Here is a 14,223-nt window from a genome sequence, read left to right on the forward strand (position 1 = left end):
CAGAACTCTGTCCTATTAGATCAAACTTAGAAGCTACTTTGGAGATTTGTAGATTATGCAATCTTTTAACACCAAAGAAAGGTCAGTATCATCTCTTCAAAAGCCCTGGGACAGTGGTGATTTCTATATTAACCCTTAGACAATTACCATTTCTTCTACAATAACATACAGTGACATTAAAATTGTATAATATTTTCTTACAAGTGCACTAAAATAATATTTTATTATATATGAAATATTCTATTAAAGGCAAGGTAATGATAAGCATTTAAGGACTATTCTGATTTGTGTATTATCTAGATGGGTGGGAGAGGCAATAAGAGATTAAAGGGACACTAAACGTAGGAGTTAAATCTTAAAAATGCATTTAAGTACCTTACCTATTAACAAAAATTTAGCTTATTAGTGCATTACCCAGCGGAAGATCCTCAAATCATCTCTGAATCCATGCCTACACTGTCCTTCCTTCTGGAGGGGGGCTACTTTTGTTCCCCATGGTCCCTGTGTATGTGTTGTAAAGTAGCCATCACTCCAAGCTCGCTCCCCTGATAGACTATAATTTCAATAGAATTTAGTAAACTAAACATGAGATTGTAGTCCATCACAGAAGCGAGCTTGGAGTGGTCATTGGAAGGGTCTCTATCATATAGCCACCAAAAAGGAAATAAAAAACTTCTATCAAACAACAAGACAGTCATTATCTTCTCTATGGTCAGTGTGTATAATTTACCTCTTGATAGTGCATACATCTTCTCCAATGTAAACTTTTCTGTCCTTCCCACTGTTCAGATAATGTCCTTTTAACGTAAGCAGTGTCTTCCCTGACTGTGGTCCATAAGTAGGAGTAATGCCTGCTATCACAGGGTTCTTGTAAATAAATACATAAGGTACAAGTAAGTATATACATATTAAAAAGAAGCACTCTACTGACTTGGCATTAAATGATTATGTATATATAAACCCAAGCACACTGCAAATCAATACTTACCACAAATGAGAATGAGGTAAAATTCACTGTCTGTTTTCCATTGGACACACTGCTGCTAATGTTGAACGTGACACTAGCTTCTTGACTGACCTTACAGACCAACCTTAAAGATAAAACATTATTCTACAATGATACACCTTATATTTTATAAAAAATCATGTGATATTACTCAACTTATTTTCAACACTGACTGACATGATTTAAGTGATAAATATAATATAATATAATATAAATAATATAATCTTAAAATATGTACAATGTAATTATTTCTATATGGTTTTATTATTTAGGCAAGAAAGATTTGACCAACAAGAATATCTTACTTGTTTTGACTGCTGTTTTTTACATCTATTTTGCATTTATATTTTCCAAACAACACGGAATTATCCTGAAAGCCCGTAGTGTCTTTGTTTAAAACAAAATCCCATCCGCATATTGTTAGCTGAGTACCACCATCAAATGGAGCACATGTTGGAATGATCTGAAAAAAACAAACATATTTAGGTACAAATTAAATCTTTTCATGGATGAACTTGTTTGTGTTTGTAATTATTATAAAACACTGTAGAAACAATTATAACAATGGCAGTAATATTATAGAAGCCCTTACAATGTATGTGATCTGCTTCAGTGGAAGGCACTTGAGTTTGAGAAGTTTAAATATGCCCAGATTGCTCCTACAGGCTGCTCATGATATATGTAATTTTGCAAATCAAACAGGAAAATAAGGAAGAACATTTTTTCAGCTTTACTACTTATTAGCAGATTTACTAATGTGAACACCCGGTACCGGGTGTTCGCATTGGACGGGTCTTTTCTGCCCGTGCGTGCCCGCTAGGGGGCGCGCGCGAGCAAAAAAAAAATGCCGTCTGGCGACGGCAACCCGCCAATGCAGCAGTGCCGTCCATCCGTTCTTCTACTACGGGCGGACGGCAAGAGGTTAATAAAGTCACACAGAAGTTACTAGAACTAGATGCCTTGCCTGGCACTGTGCTGATATGTTGATCCCGACACATCGCACTGCTTATTTTTTTTTAGCACTTTATTGAAATGTCACAAGTGACATTTCATTAAGTTCTATGGGCACAGTGTTGTGCGAGGTGGTTGTTCTGCATCACAAAAAAAAAGTAACGCATGCAGTACTTTTTGGAGCTCACACCACCATAACGCGGTGATGTGAACTGTACCCATCCATGACAAACCAAATTGCATTGTCTTGCGATGGGGCTGCACTGGAAAAAATGGCCAGTGCAACCCCAATGCATCTGGTGGGAATGGCCCCTTATATTGTTTCCTTTTCTTTCCTTTTATATTATGATATATTAACAGATATAGTAGGCACTTCCACAGATGAACAAGGAGGATGGTATCACAACTTTATTGCACCAATGTTTTGTTGAGTTACAGGCTGCCTCTCAAAGCCTTTAGAAACCTTGGTACAATAAAATTATTATATACCTGTTGCTACATTATTAGTTTTCTGTGGAGCACCAAGGGAATTATCTTGAAGTCCTGATACTGCTTTCCTATATATACCCCCCGCCCCCCTTCTCCCTGCTTGCAGATGCTAAAGTATGCACCTAAGGCTTCGAAGACCAAGGGGAGTTGGGATGGGCGAAGCATGCTGACAGGTTCATGGGTTCCTCAAAATACTAACAAAAGTACTAAAATGGTGATATATGCAGACATCTAGGGGTGCTTGCATTTCACTTATGCTGTCGTATTAGCAACTTTAATTTACTCTCTGTTAAACATCATTCCTTTCCTTCAGTAAGAAGTACTTACAACACATAGTGGGTTATTCACAAAGCTGCCGAGGGCAGCGGTGTGAATAACCGACCCGAAGTGAAGTGAGCCGAATGCTGTTCGGCTATTCACTTCAGGCTTGTACGGCTGATTTCAGCCATATACCGACTGAAATCAGCCGTACATCGGCTTGCTGCGCCTGGGTTCGGGTTGGCCGAACATGCTCAGCATGCTCGGCCGACCCGAAGTGCAGAAGGAGTTCAACTCAGCCGATCCAACATCTGGATCGGCTGAGCCGAACTTCTGGCAGGCTACTCGCTGCTATTCAGCCTATTCTCATAGGGGCCAGACAGCAGTGAGTGAATAGCCGAATGACGCAGAGAGGCATTCGGCTCCGCTATTCTGCTCGGTAGCTCTGTGGTACTGAGCAGAATAGAAAAATAGTCTAAAAAAGTAGAAAAAAAAAAGAAAACGATTAGCAAAGTCGGGAGTTCTCAGGATACTCACACATCAGCGTGAACTGGTTACCAAGTAACCAGGTGGACGCTGAACTGTCAGTACCATGAGAGCTCAGCAGAGTCGGCTTTCATATCACCTCCGGCTCTGCTAAGCTCTTGTAATGCAGGGGGGAGATAGCAAAGAAGCAATAGCAAAAAAAAAAAAAAAGAGCAGGGAAAGGTTTACTCTGCTCGATTGAGCAGAGTAAACCTTTCGGGGAGAAGGTTTTTCTCTCCCAGGCGGCCAGGAGCCACTATCTAATAGCGGGAGACTCCCGGAGCGTCCGGGAGAGTAATGACAGATCAGCGTCCCTGGTTACCTGGTAACCAGGGGACGCTGATCTGTCTCTGCAAGTGGCCGGAGACAGCCATTTGGCCAGCTTCACCTTTCACCTTGACTGAGCCATTTGGCCAACTTCGGGAACTTTACGGGCTATAGTGAATAGCCCGTACAGCAGCCCTTCGGTTCTAATGAACCGAAGGGGTCCTGGGCTCAAAGCTAGCTAAAGGATCAGCCGTAGCTACAGCTAGATCCTTCGGCAGCTTTATGAATAACCCCCATAATCTTTGGTTGCATTATGCAGTACAATGTGCTTTACTCTTCAAACCAAAAGTGTATTTTGACAGAGACTGTCCCAATTCTTAAAGTGGATCTTAACTCAAAAAATAAAGATTTGTTATGTTATATGGAACAATTGTTAATCATGACCAAGTTACACCCTAAAAATGAATTTCTCAATAAAAAAGCAGTGCACTTCCTGGTATGTGAGTGTACATAGGCACTCTTGCACATACAGCCTCATAGCTGTATATCTGCAGTGTAAGAACTAAGGCACTGCAGTCTCTGACTGCTAGTCTTAGGAGATTTGAAATCAGATTAGGTTATGCCACTACTGTGCTCACTATTCTACTTGCTGAAGGCCCCAACATGAGGAAGCAAAGCCCTGAATCTCTAACGATGGCTGTCCCCACACAGAGACACAGTGCACAACAAGGCATGGTAAGTCAGGAAATGAGGGCTAATCCATTTGCAGGGGGACTACAGGCAAGGTTTGTGACTAGTTCTTGCCCTCTCCCCGTTTTTTTGGGGCAAAGCTTCCAGAGCACAGTTTCTCTTGAAAAAGCTTGCAGAACAGGGAGGAAACAGAGAGGATAAGGACAGTAACGTTCTTTATGTGTTTTAACTGTGAATTGAGCTGTCTGCCTGGAGTTTAGTTTAATCGAGCTACAGAAAATAGTTTGCTGCAGAGACAGCATCAAGCAATACTAACAGGAGAGCTTCGTAACTTATATATAATATATATGCAAGTCAGAGAACTATCCAGTTCATTCACTCATGACTGTAACCTGAAAAGACACTGGGGAACAATGGATTTCATGGAAGGAAGTTCATAATGCACTACATACAGGACAAACAAAAAAAAAACCTGCTCGGATTTCTGTGCACACTGCATACACTGGCATGCTTCCCCTGAACCTTTGTTTACCCCTATTCTTTCTCTAATAGGAATAGAGGAATACGCCAAGCTGTGCACTGACAATTATCAAAGGAAGCACTTTTTATATAATGTAAATTGTGTTAAAATGACAACAATGGTGGGAAAAATACAAATCTGGTTAGATGATTTTAGAAAAGTCATTTCAATAAAAGTAACTACACAACATTTGTATGATATGTATGCTACAATGGACTATAAGATTTATTTCTACATTATGTTTTGAAGCATTTATATCAGTGTAACAATATACTCCAATAACTTTGTATGTAACCCTTTTATCTTTGACAAGACTTCACAACAAACTATGGGCTTTGTGTTTAAGGGAAAATACAACACATGGACGTGTTTCCGTTATCAACTACTCATGTTAGCTTTTATATTGTTACATCAAAATGACAATCAGCACCTCATAGGAAATAAAACGTATCATCTATAATCCAAAATGGTCATAATAATGATGGCATTGTCTAAAACTTAGAGAGTATAACACACCATACTCCTGCAATATATGTAAACAATATATATTTATTAAGTGAATAGCAACAGCATGGTTCATGAATTGTATTAGTTGCTTTTCTTGAGGGTCCAATGCTTGCAACATGCCGGCAAGGGAGTGTATGATCTCTGAACACATAAAGATCTTGCTATTATGTATTGGATGGCATTAGCACTTTGTGCAGGATCCTTGCCTTGCTAATACCGATTAACTATGCTAGAATGCAGTCAGTACAATGTGGTGGCAAAGGTAGCCACACAAAATTGTTCCAGCGTCGGGCTCTATACTACATCAGATTTACCTTCATTACAAGGAAATAAAATATGCTCATATGTACACTCATTTGTACACTTTATCCTACTTTTGCATTAGACCTACGCCCTTCTTATAAACTGTCTGCAGAAATCTTAACAGCTTTTTTTTTTTTTTACAAATCATGGGATGGTTCACTACAAAAACAACAAACAAGATACACAGCTTTTATTAGAATTTACTGTTATAAAGGTTGCAGTGCAGGCATGTCAGGAGAATGTTTGGCACATCATGGTTTATTCTTTTACTACACTCTAGATCACTCAGCCTTACTGCAGTCAAAGTGCTATCTGCAATGAGTTTCTCTGTTCCCCCTGTGGTTGCATGGGTTACCTCTGGGTACTCTGGTTTCCTCCCACACTATAGACATGCTGAAAATGGCTCCTGTCTAAGTTGGCCCTATATGTATGTGCAATAGGGCAGGTACTGATGTGAATGTGCAGTATGTAAAGCAAAGCATACATTTTCTGCAGTATATAAATACCTATGCTAAATTAGTAGATCAGCCAATCAATCAATCAATCAATCAATCAATCACTGGGCACTCTACTTGTTCCCTTAGTAAATCTTATGTTTCAGTACTTAGTACAATTGAAGTGCTTATCTTAATACTAGTGCTATCATTTCTCAACCCAATCCCTATCAGTCCCCACTGAAACAAAAATGGCTGCTGCCCCTTTCTTGACTGCAATCTTTATAGCAATAACTGCTGCTATGCTGATAACGAGCTGTGAAGGAAGAGGCACAGCAAAATTGGAGAGGGGGAGGGGGGTGCTTTATGTGCACAGAAGCTGTTGCGCCCCTCTTAGTAAACTGGTTATGCGATCCTTTAGCACACTTACTAATTTGCTTTAAGATAAAACATTATGCTAACAAAAGAAGTGAAATTGAGTATTTAATTATTTTGATTAAACTAATGACCATAGACGAGATCTTTTTTCAATATAACTATGTAATATTGAAAAACTACTGAAGTTTTGAGTGGGGGGCTATCCTAATGAGCCATATTTCTCAATCTGAGTCCATAAAAATGTCTGAATATTTTCAGATAATATTTATAAAATGTTATGTTTAAATGTTATGTTTCACTTTTCAAACAGGAGACCCTGCAAAATGCAAATCCTCAAGAAAAATCATATTTCTGAAAATCCTTTTTGCATGCTATCTTCAAGAATATTATTAGATGAAATGCACAAGACCAAGGTCATCAATGTGTCTTATTTCATTTGACATATACATTACCTCAGCCACAACTGGAGAGCAGGTTTTCTGAGTCCACTCTTCGTTAAAGCAGTTGTTTTTCCTGGAACAACGGTTCTTGCACCAGCCGCAATTCATATATGAAGGAGTTGAGATGCAATGACTGCAAGATTTGTAGTGTTCACAGCCAAGGCCTACTAATGGGATCTTCATAATCTGCATGAATATAAACAGAATAACAGTTATGACATGTATGCATTCACGGCGCTTTACATTACCATATAGTGGACCTTGTAGTACAATACAAGATCCACATTTACTACCCCTCTCCACCCATGTAAAATCATCTGATGTTACTATGTACAAACTGTACCTGTAAATAAAAAGGCTAAAATTACACATATTCGTAGCATAACAGTAGAGTTCATCTTGTACATTTTTGTGTTGCCTAATTGAATTGCTAGTATAAAGTAGTAGTGTTGTCCATAGCAACTGGTCAGTTATTTGTTTCATTTTCTAACCTACTCCAGAATCAAGCGGAAATGGCAGTAGCAGCACAGAAGTTGAAGTACAAGGCTAGACACGGATGTAATGTGGCATTAAAGGAGAATTATGAGGCGAGTGATTTTCACTCAGCCTCATAATCTGAGCCGACCTGTGACAATGAAACTGTCACAGGTTGGCTCAGTAGATCGGGAAACACATAGCGTCGCTCGCTCACTTCTCGAACTATCCCTACAGAGAGCCGTGACTGTCACTCACGGCTCACTGCAGGGATTCCCCCCACTCAGATCTTCCAGTGCTGACTGGCGGAACGAACGGGGGAGGGGGCGGACACAGTTGGCTCTGCCTCTGGATAGGCAGAGCCAGCTGTCACTCACGCAGCTGGGTGGATCTCGACAGCAATGCCGGAATCCGTTCCAGCTGCGGCGTCTCAGTATACCATGAGCTGTAGCTAGTTTGTGTTCTCCCGTGACCCTTAGGAGAACTATAGGGAAAAGCCCTGACCCCACAGTTCTCCTTTAAGAAGATCCAGCCACCTCTGTCTATGACCATGCAGCCAAAGTTCTGCAAACACTTTCTTATCAAGAAGTCTTGTGGGTTGTGGGGGAAATCAATAATCCAAAATGGATTTTCTTAGCCATCATTAAGCCAGTGTTAGGGGTTTCTTCACCTCTCTGAAAATATATATCATAATGAAGGTCCTTTAGTATTTCATCGCTTTCTGATGTCTATAACTAGCCTAAGGGATAGGTGGTTTTTAGCAACTTTTTAACTGAATTATATACATGTAAATGTCTATAAAAGTCCTTTGTGCCTTAAGCACTGACAGTAATTTTCTTTACAGTCTGAAATTATGGAAGTATGACCGGGGATGAAAGAAGGAAGTATCTTTTGTGCAGATATTTTCCATTAAAGGTGCTCTTTCTTTTCTCTGAAACTTGAGACATTTACATTACCACACCTACTGGGAATTTAAAAACTATTACTGCTAATTATGTATTTATATTGATTGACAAAAAAAAATGACTCAATTTGTTAAAAGTAGTTGTGGACATCCTGCAGCTACACAAGCATCTGCAAATTGATATTTTATGTATGGTATGTGCCCTGCTGCTTGGAGGTTGTGCTAAGTGGGGATCAGTGTGTGTGAGTGGCTTTAGTTATGATAATAATACATCCTGTTTGAGAGTGTTATACCTGATGAAATTTGTTCTGAAAATGAACGACCAAAATAACTGTAAACTCCTTAAACACAGTCTAGGTTTGATTTACCAACTGTTCACTTTGCAAAGTAAATGGACTTAGTAAATAAATTCACATTTAATACCCAATCATGCTAAAAATAAAAATCTTGTGCAAATGGAAGTATGACGTGAACACAGGTCTACTTTATATACTACATTTTGTAACATTCCTTTGCAAACTGAACTTTAAATACTCCTTTTAACTAACCCTTTTGTGTCTGTCACAATTTATGTCCATTATTGTACAGTATATTAACTTACTGCAATTGTTAATTCGTGTAAAGTGTGGATTTTAGTGTAATAGGTTGAGGATATTTGAATTGGGTTATAAGGATTCAACTTTGAGTTCAGGGACATTTACAACTGCACTTGGCCTTGAAAATAACATGTGGTCACATAACACCTTGATCTATCCTAAAAGTATTATAATTTACAGCAAGTGAATCAGAAATTTAATTTAAACAAGTAATTGCAAGATCTTTATAAACAGATGCATTTTAACATGTGATTGTATGCAAGTATGTTTACTAGGAAGTTTTGACAAAACAAAATGTAGCAATAAAAACTACCATGTTTGTTTTAAATACAGCACCAAATACTGAGCTAAAAATCAGTAGGATTGGCTTGGATTGAGTAAAAATGCATGGCTTACTCAGAGATACTGCAAACATATGAGCCAGGTAAACATCTTTCCAGTAATTGATGGGTTAAGTTGATTTACAATGGTATCTGGTGACATCACCATTTTCAGTGTAGCTGGATAAATGTTCTCTCTATATTTCTAATATCACAGAAATATTTACAATTTTTAATGCAAACATTATAAATAGAAATTAAATATAATGATATTAAAGACATGTGCCTGGAATGCAACATATGGTGCAGATTGGCAGTAATCAATCATAATACATTTAATTTCCTCCACAATAAAATGTGAGTTTCTATGATGTCAATTATCATTTAAATGCTGTTCAGTGTGCAGTGCTGTGTTGCATGATGTACATCTAAGAAAAAGATAATGTAGGGTGATTCTTACCTTCTTTCCCGTACTAACTAGAACATATCCATTCTGCTTGGATGTCTCATTGATCACCACTGCAGAAGACACGGGATGCGTGTCAAGGGCAATATTGACATGAGGCTGAGTTTGAACAGAACGAGAAATTACAACCTGAAAATAAAATAAAAAGATTCATTAAGAGCATTGACTTTTTTTCTTTATTAAGTATGTAGTAAACTAATGAAGCAATTATTCTAGAAGTCATTATGGACATCATTCAAACAATAAAAAAAAATTAGTTGGGAATGGTAAACTTTAACTCTTTTTCCCCCTCTTTTTATACTGAGGAAAATGTGTTGCATAACAGAGAAGACTGAGGATTTCTGGTAGATTATTCACTTAAATTTAGTTTACTCAACTGTACCAGTTCTTGCATCATGGGGGGAACAAAGGGGGAAGGTTAATTGAACATAACCCCAATAGTCTTGTGGCTCCTACAAAATTGGGCAAGAAAAACTGTTTTCCCTTCAAGGCTGTTATTTTCTAAAAGGGTACCAGAGCATTTTGTCCATTGTTCCTAAAACACCAACTTGATGTTAATGGTGCATATGGCTAGTATTACTATAGCAGGAACCCAAAAAGAGCTAAAGATAATCTCAAGATCATCACAAAACACTCTCTCCTAAAGGATCATCTCAAAAGAAAATTGAGCACACAAGTTTTTATACAGTCCATCATAAATAACAAAGTTAGAATATAACAGGTGGAAATATTACAGTATTGAAATGAGTAATTATGAAATACACGTTCATGGTTGTCAGACCAGTGTTTCAATGTTCACGCAGAGTTCACTGTGTGAAAAAAGATTTAATTCTGCTTATGATATTTAGGCTTCATGCTCTGATTCTCACACAGAATGAACACAATATAAATGACCCAAACTACAGTATAACAAGTTTATCATGAAATAAATACTGACATTCCATTCACATTTGCCCTGAAATATCTAATTACCATAAACGAATGCAGTAATGGCAGTGTGTTGTTAACTGGCATAACTCTACAGTTCTTCACTTAGCTGCAAAGTTATCCATAGTGAAATACCTGACTGACTGTTCAGTTAACAGCTGTACTCCTGTATTTCCCAGACTCAGACTGGACGCAAACAATGAGAGACACTGGAACAGCTGCAAGGTTTCACGTGAAATAAAAAAAAAGTGAGCGTGGAAAACTTTTCTGCAAGTTTTAGCATAGGAAGGAAGTAAATTTCTTGCTATTTTCCTGACTCCATTGGCAGCTGCCTCAATAACTATATTACCCATGTGTTTTGTCATATTCACACCACCTAATCATGGAATGAAGCAAGCACACAGGCCCCGGTTAACACTTGATCAATCAAAACATCTTGCAATTACCAATTTAAGGTCTTTCACTAAAAACATCTGTCACAGTCAACAAAAACAATAATAAGAACAATGTCAATCTATTGTGCTCTCCACATTACAACTCAAACTGCCACTAAACAATTGTGCATATGTTTCATATTTTCAGTCACTTGCTCTCAGTTGAAAAGTAGGTAACCAAAGCTTGTACACATGGGCACTAATTTTTTGTTTATGAGCCAAGATCCATGTGCTATCAATAGAGTTTCTCTAGTATGGTAAACAATTAGTAGGTGGAATGACAAACTCCAAAGGTCTTCCAGCATGAAGAATTAAAGATTCTTCCTCTGCTCACGCACTAAGGGGCTTATTTATAAAGTGACTGTGACATTCATCAAATATTGACTGTAGGTGAATCTTCCTGGTCCATGTTTTTTTTAATTACAGGGAATGATTCACCAATGATTTGTGAGTGCTTAGTGAATGCCATAGTAGAATCAATGATGGAAGTGAATGCCATATCCACGGTTTATAAATATGCCTATAAATGTTGCAAAATAGTTAGGTTCATTTAGAAAATGAGAAGACATTACATAGTGAATGTTCAATTGGCTTAGTAAATAAGGTGAAGCCATGTTCTCATTGAAGAAGAACTCTGGGGAAAATGTTATTAACCCTTGCAGTGGGACTACTAACTTTTGTCTAGGTGTTAAAAAAAGTAATATTCACCTGAACCGCGGCGCCGGCTTGTTCTTAGACTGGTCCTTCCAGCCTCTCTTCCCCTCCTCTGTAGTGGTCTAAGTAAACCATCAAGTTCTATATACAGTGTATAGGCATGAGGACGCTGAGGGTCATTACAATGATGCAGTGTAGGAGGAGAGAGGCTTCGGAGACCAGAGAAGCAGCCCGGCGGTTCGGGTTAGTATAATTTTTTTTAGCACCTAGAGCAAAAACAAGCAGTTAACCCTTGCAGTGTGGTTAATACAAGTTTTTCCCAGAGTTCTTCTTTAAATACCCAATCAGGTGGAACATATGTCTTGTGCATGATTAGAGGATGAAATTGAACCCTGCTCCCCATCATTTACTAACATTCAGAGAATGTTCACTTTGAAAATTGAACCTTCTCAACCCATTTAGTAAATCAACCCCAGTGGGTTAGAAGCAGCTGATGAAGCCATTCCTGCATTGCACTTTTAATTTGTGCATTGTCATTGTTTGGCTATGGCTGGCTATACAGTAGTGAGAATACTATTTGTAGTTTTGTCACAATTTTTACATTGCTCTTACTTTCTCATTCAAAGCATATAATGCTACAGGAAGTCAATTAGCTTTCTAAAAAAGAAGCTAACATGAGAAACATAAAGCATAACATGCATACTGATTGTATTTTTATTAGTTTTAAAACCTGCAAAAATTGATGTCTGTTATAAAGCTGGACAGCTTAACTATATAAGAGTGTAGGACTAAAACCATGTAAAATACATACGTGAACAGGTTTCATTCACACCTAGGCGGCAGCGTTTCAGTGCAGATTATGCGTGTTTTTATGCACGTTTTCCACGAGTATGTTAAGTCGCGTGTTTTTGTGAGCAGATTATGACATATTGATGTAAATGGGAAATACGCTTAAAATGCACGCAAAAAAACACAAGCATAAAAATTGTGTCACGCGTTTCCTATTGAGTCTATGGGGACAAATCACACTGATTTTCTGAGGGAAGCTCATGTACTTTTTACAGCAACAGGCATTTTTTTACGCACGACTCTGTGCTTAGGTGTGAAGGGGAGCTAAAGAAATAAATGGGATTTTTTGTCTTGAACGTTTCAGTGCTGATAACTACATGTAACAAAACGCCTAGGTGTGAATGTGGCCTTAAAGGTAAAGTCCACTTTTTGGAAAATAAATTACAAAATACACGCTTCTTCATAAAAGAAAAAATGTACAGTTAGTATTTTTTGGCATTGGAGTCAGTAAAGTATTGCAACTGCGATCAGTGGATGGTGGGTGCAATGCTCTGGTTTCTGCAGATTCTTCCTCCTGTCCTTGTCTGTACCGTCCATGTCCCCATTAATGAAGTAAGAGGGGGGGCAGGAGGGGGTGGGGATATTAGGATGTGGTAATGTTACATGTTACACCCTGAATATGGTGTATGCCTTCAGGGGCTAAATATTTGTGTGTCTAAAATATGGCCAATCCCACTTGATGAAAACTGTTGCAATGATATGAGCACAAGCCTTTTTCACATATGCTATATTTGTATAATGTCTGTATTAGAAGCTTGACATTTGTGCCAATCAAACAATCCACAGTTTAGTTATTTCTTTTTCATTTTTAATACAGAAACAAATGAAGGGCCAGCTAACCTGCATGAAGCGACCACCAGACGTGCCTAGATTTGCTATGGTGAGGCTGCCTTGAGTGAAGACTGAGATGGAGGTCAGCAACACATTATTAAACTGACCCATAAACAAGTCAAGACGATGTAGCGGGTTGGAAACTTCTACACGATGTTCATCAATCGGAGAAGAACACTGAGAGGCATTCCTCAGATATGTCTGGAAAAGTAAGACTTACAGTCAGCAATCAAGACACAACATGACATGACTCTTAGAGATGCACTTAGCACAGTTTAACATGGTAAAATAGTGTCAACAGAGCTACAAAATTTCAAACACGTATTAGGACAGGTTAGTACAAAACAAAATAGATTAAACCTAACTAGTTCTAGAAAGCAGACTTTTACACAAACCATCTAATTTAAAGCCTAAAGCTGAATATACACTTTTAAATTTTCTTGCCAGCGGAATTAAGAAAATAGAACAGATTCCTCCATCACCGCTGAACAGCGTGGATGGAGTAATCCCCGCTGTTTCAACTGTTTTCTGACAACAGATGCCAGCTGCTTTCAGAATACTCAAATGGTGCTTGCAGCTGACTGCTATAACCACCATTTAGCTCAAGATTGTCCAATTGACTCCTTCGATCTTCTGATTGAGGGATGCTTGGCAGAAGGGTGCCAGCAGGGTCATCCACTGAGCACATTTTGGCAGGTTCATTGAGAACTGTCCGAAATCCGCATAGTGTATAGTCTACTTAGCTCCGTACAGTTCATTTTGTTTTTATCTTGTCTGCCATACCATTGGACAGATTTTTTTCACTTCCTATCTCTGGCAACTAACACAGATTATTTTGCAGCTCTTTAACAGAGCAAACATCAGCAACACAGATGGCGGGACCATAAATATGGTTTTTATTTCACAGCCAGCCCTTATTTTTAGGTTTTTATTCTAGCGATAGAGCCGCTTTAATTTTGTCCTTTAAATGGGAACTGTAGTCTCTTTTATATATATATAT

General features: G+C 38.4%; 1 protein-coding gene across 1 annotated transcript in view; it reads right to left on the reverse strand.

Moving 5' to 3' along the window:
• Positions 1-14,223, reverse strand: part of MET (MET proto-oncogene, receptor tyrosine kinase) — a 94,534-nt gene that overhangs the window by 45,507 nt on the left and 34,804 nt on the right. The window contains exons 2-7 of the mRNA XM_018558899.1: positions 13,233-13,424; positions 9,523-9,657; positions 6,781-6,954; positions 1,312-1,469; positions 989-1,091; positions 731-867 (exon numbers count right to left, since the gene is read on the reverse strand). Coding sequence (XP_018414401.1) covers positions 731-867; positions 989-1,091; positions 1,312-1,469; positions 6,781-6,954; positions 9,523-9,657; positions 13,233-13,424 — 899 coding nt within the window. The remainder of the gene's footprint in view (positions 1-730; positions 868-988; positions 1,092-1,311; positions 1,470-6,780; positions 6,955-9,522; positions 9,658-13,232; positions 13,425-14,223) is intronic.

The sequence above is a fragment of the Nanorana parkeri genome, unplaced genomic scaffold (genome assembly GCF_000935625.1).
Source record: "Nanorana parkeri isolate BGI_ZX_2015 unplaced genomic scaffold, ASM93562v1 scaffold15, whole genome shotgun sequence".
Lineage (NCBI taxonomy): Eukaryota > Metazoa > Chordata > Amphibia > Anura > Dicroglossidae > Nanorana > Nanorana parkeri.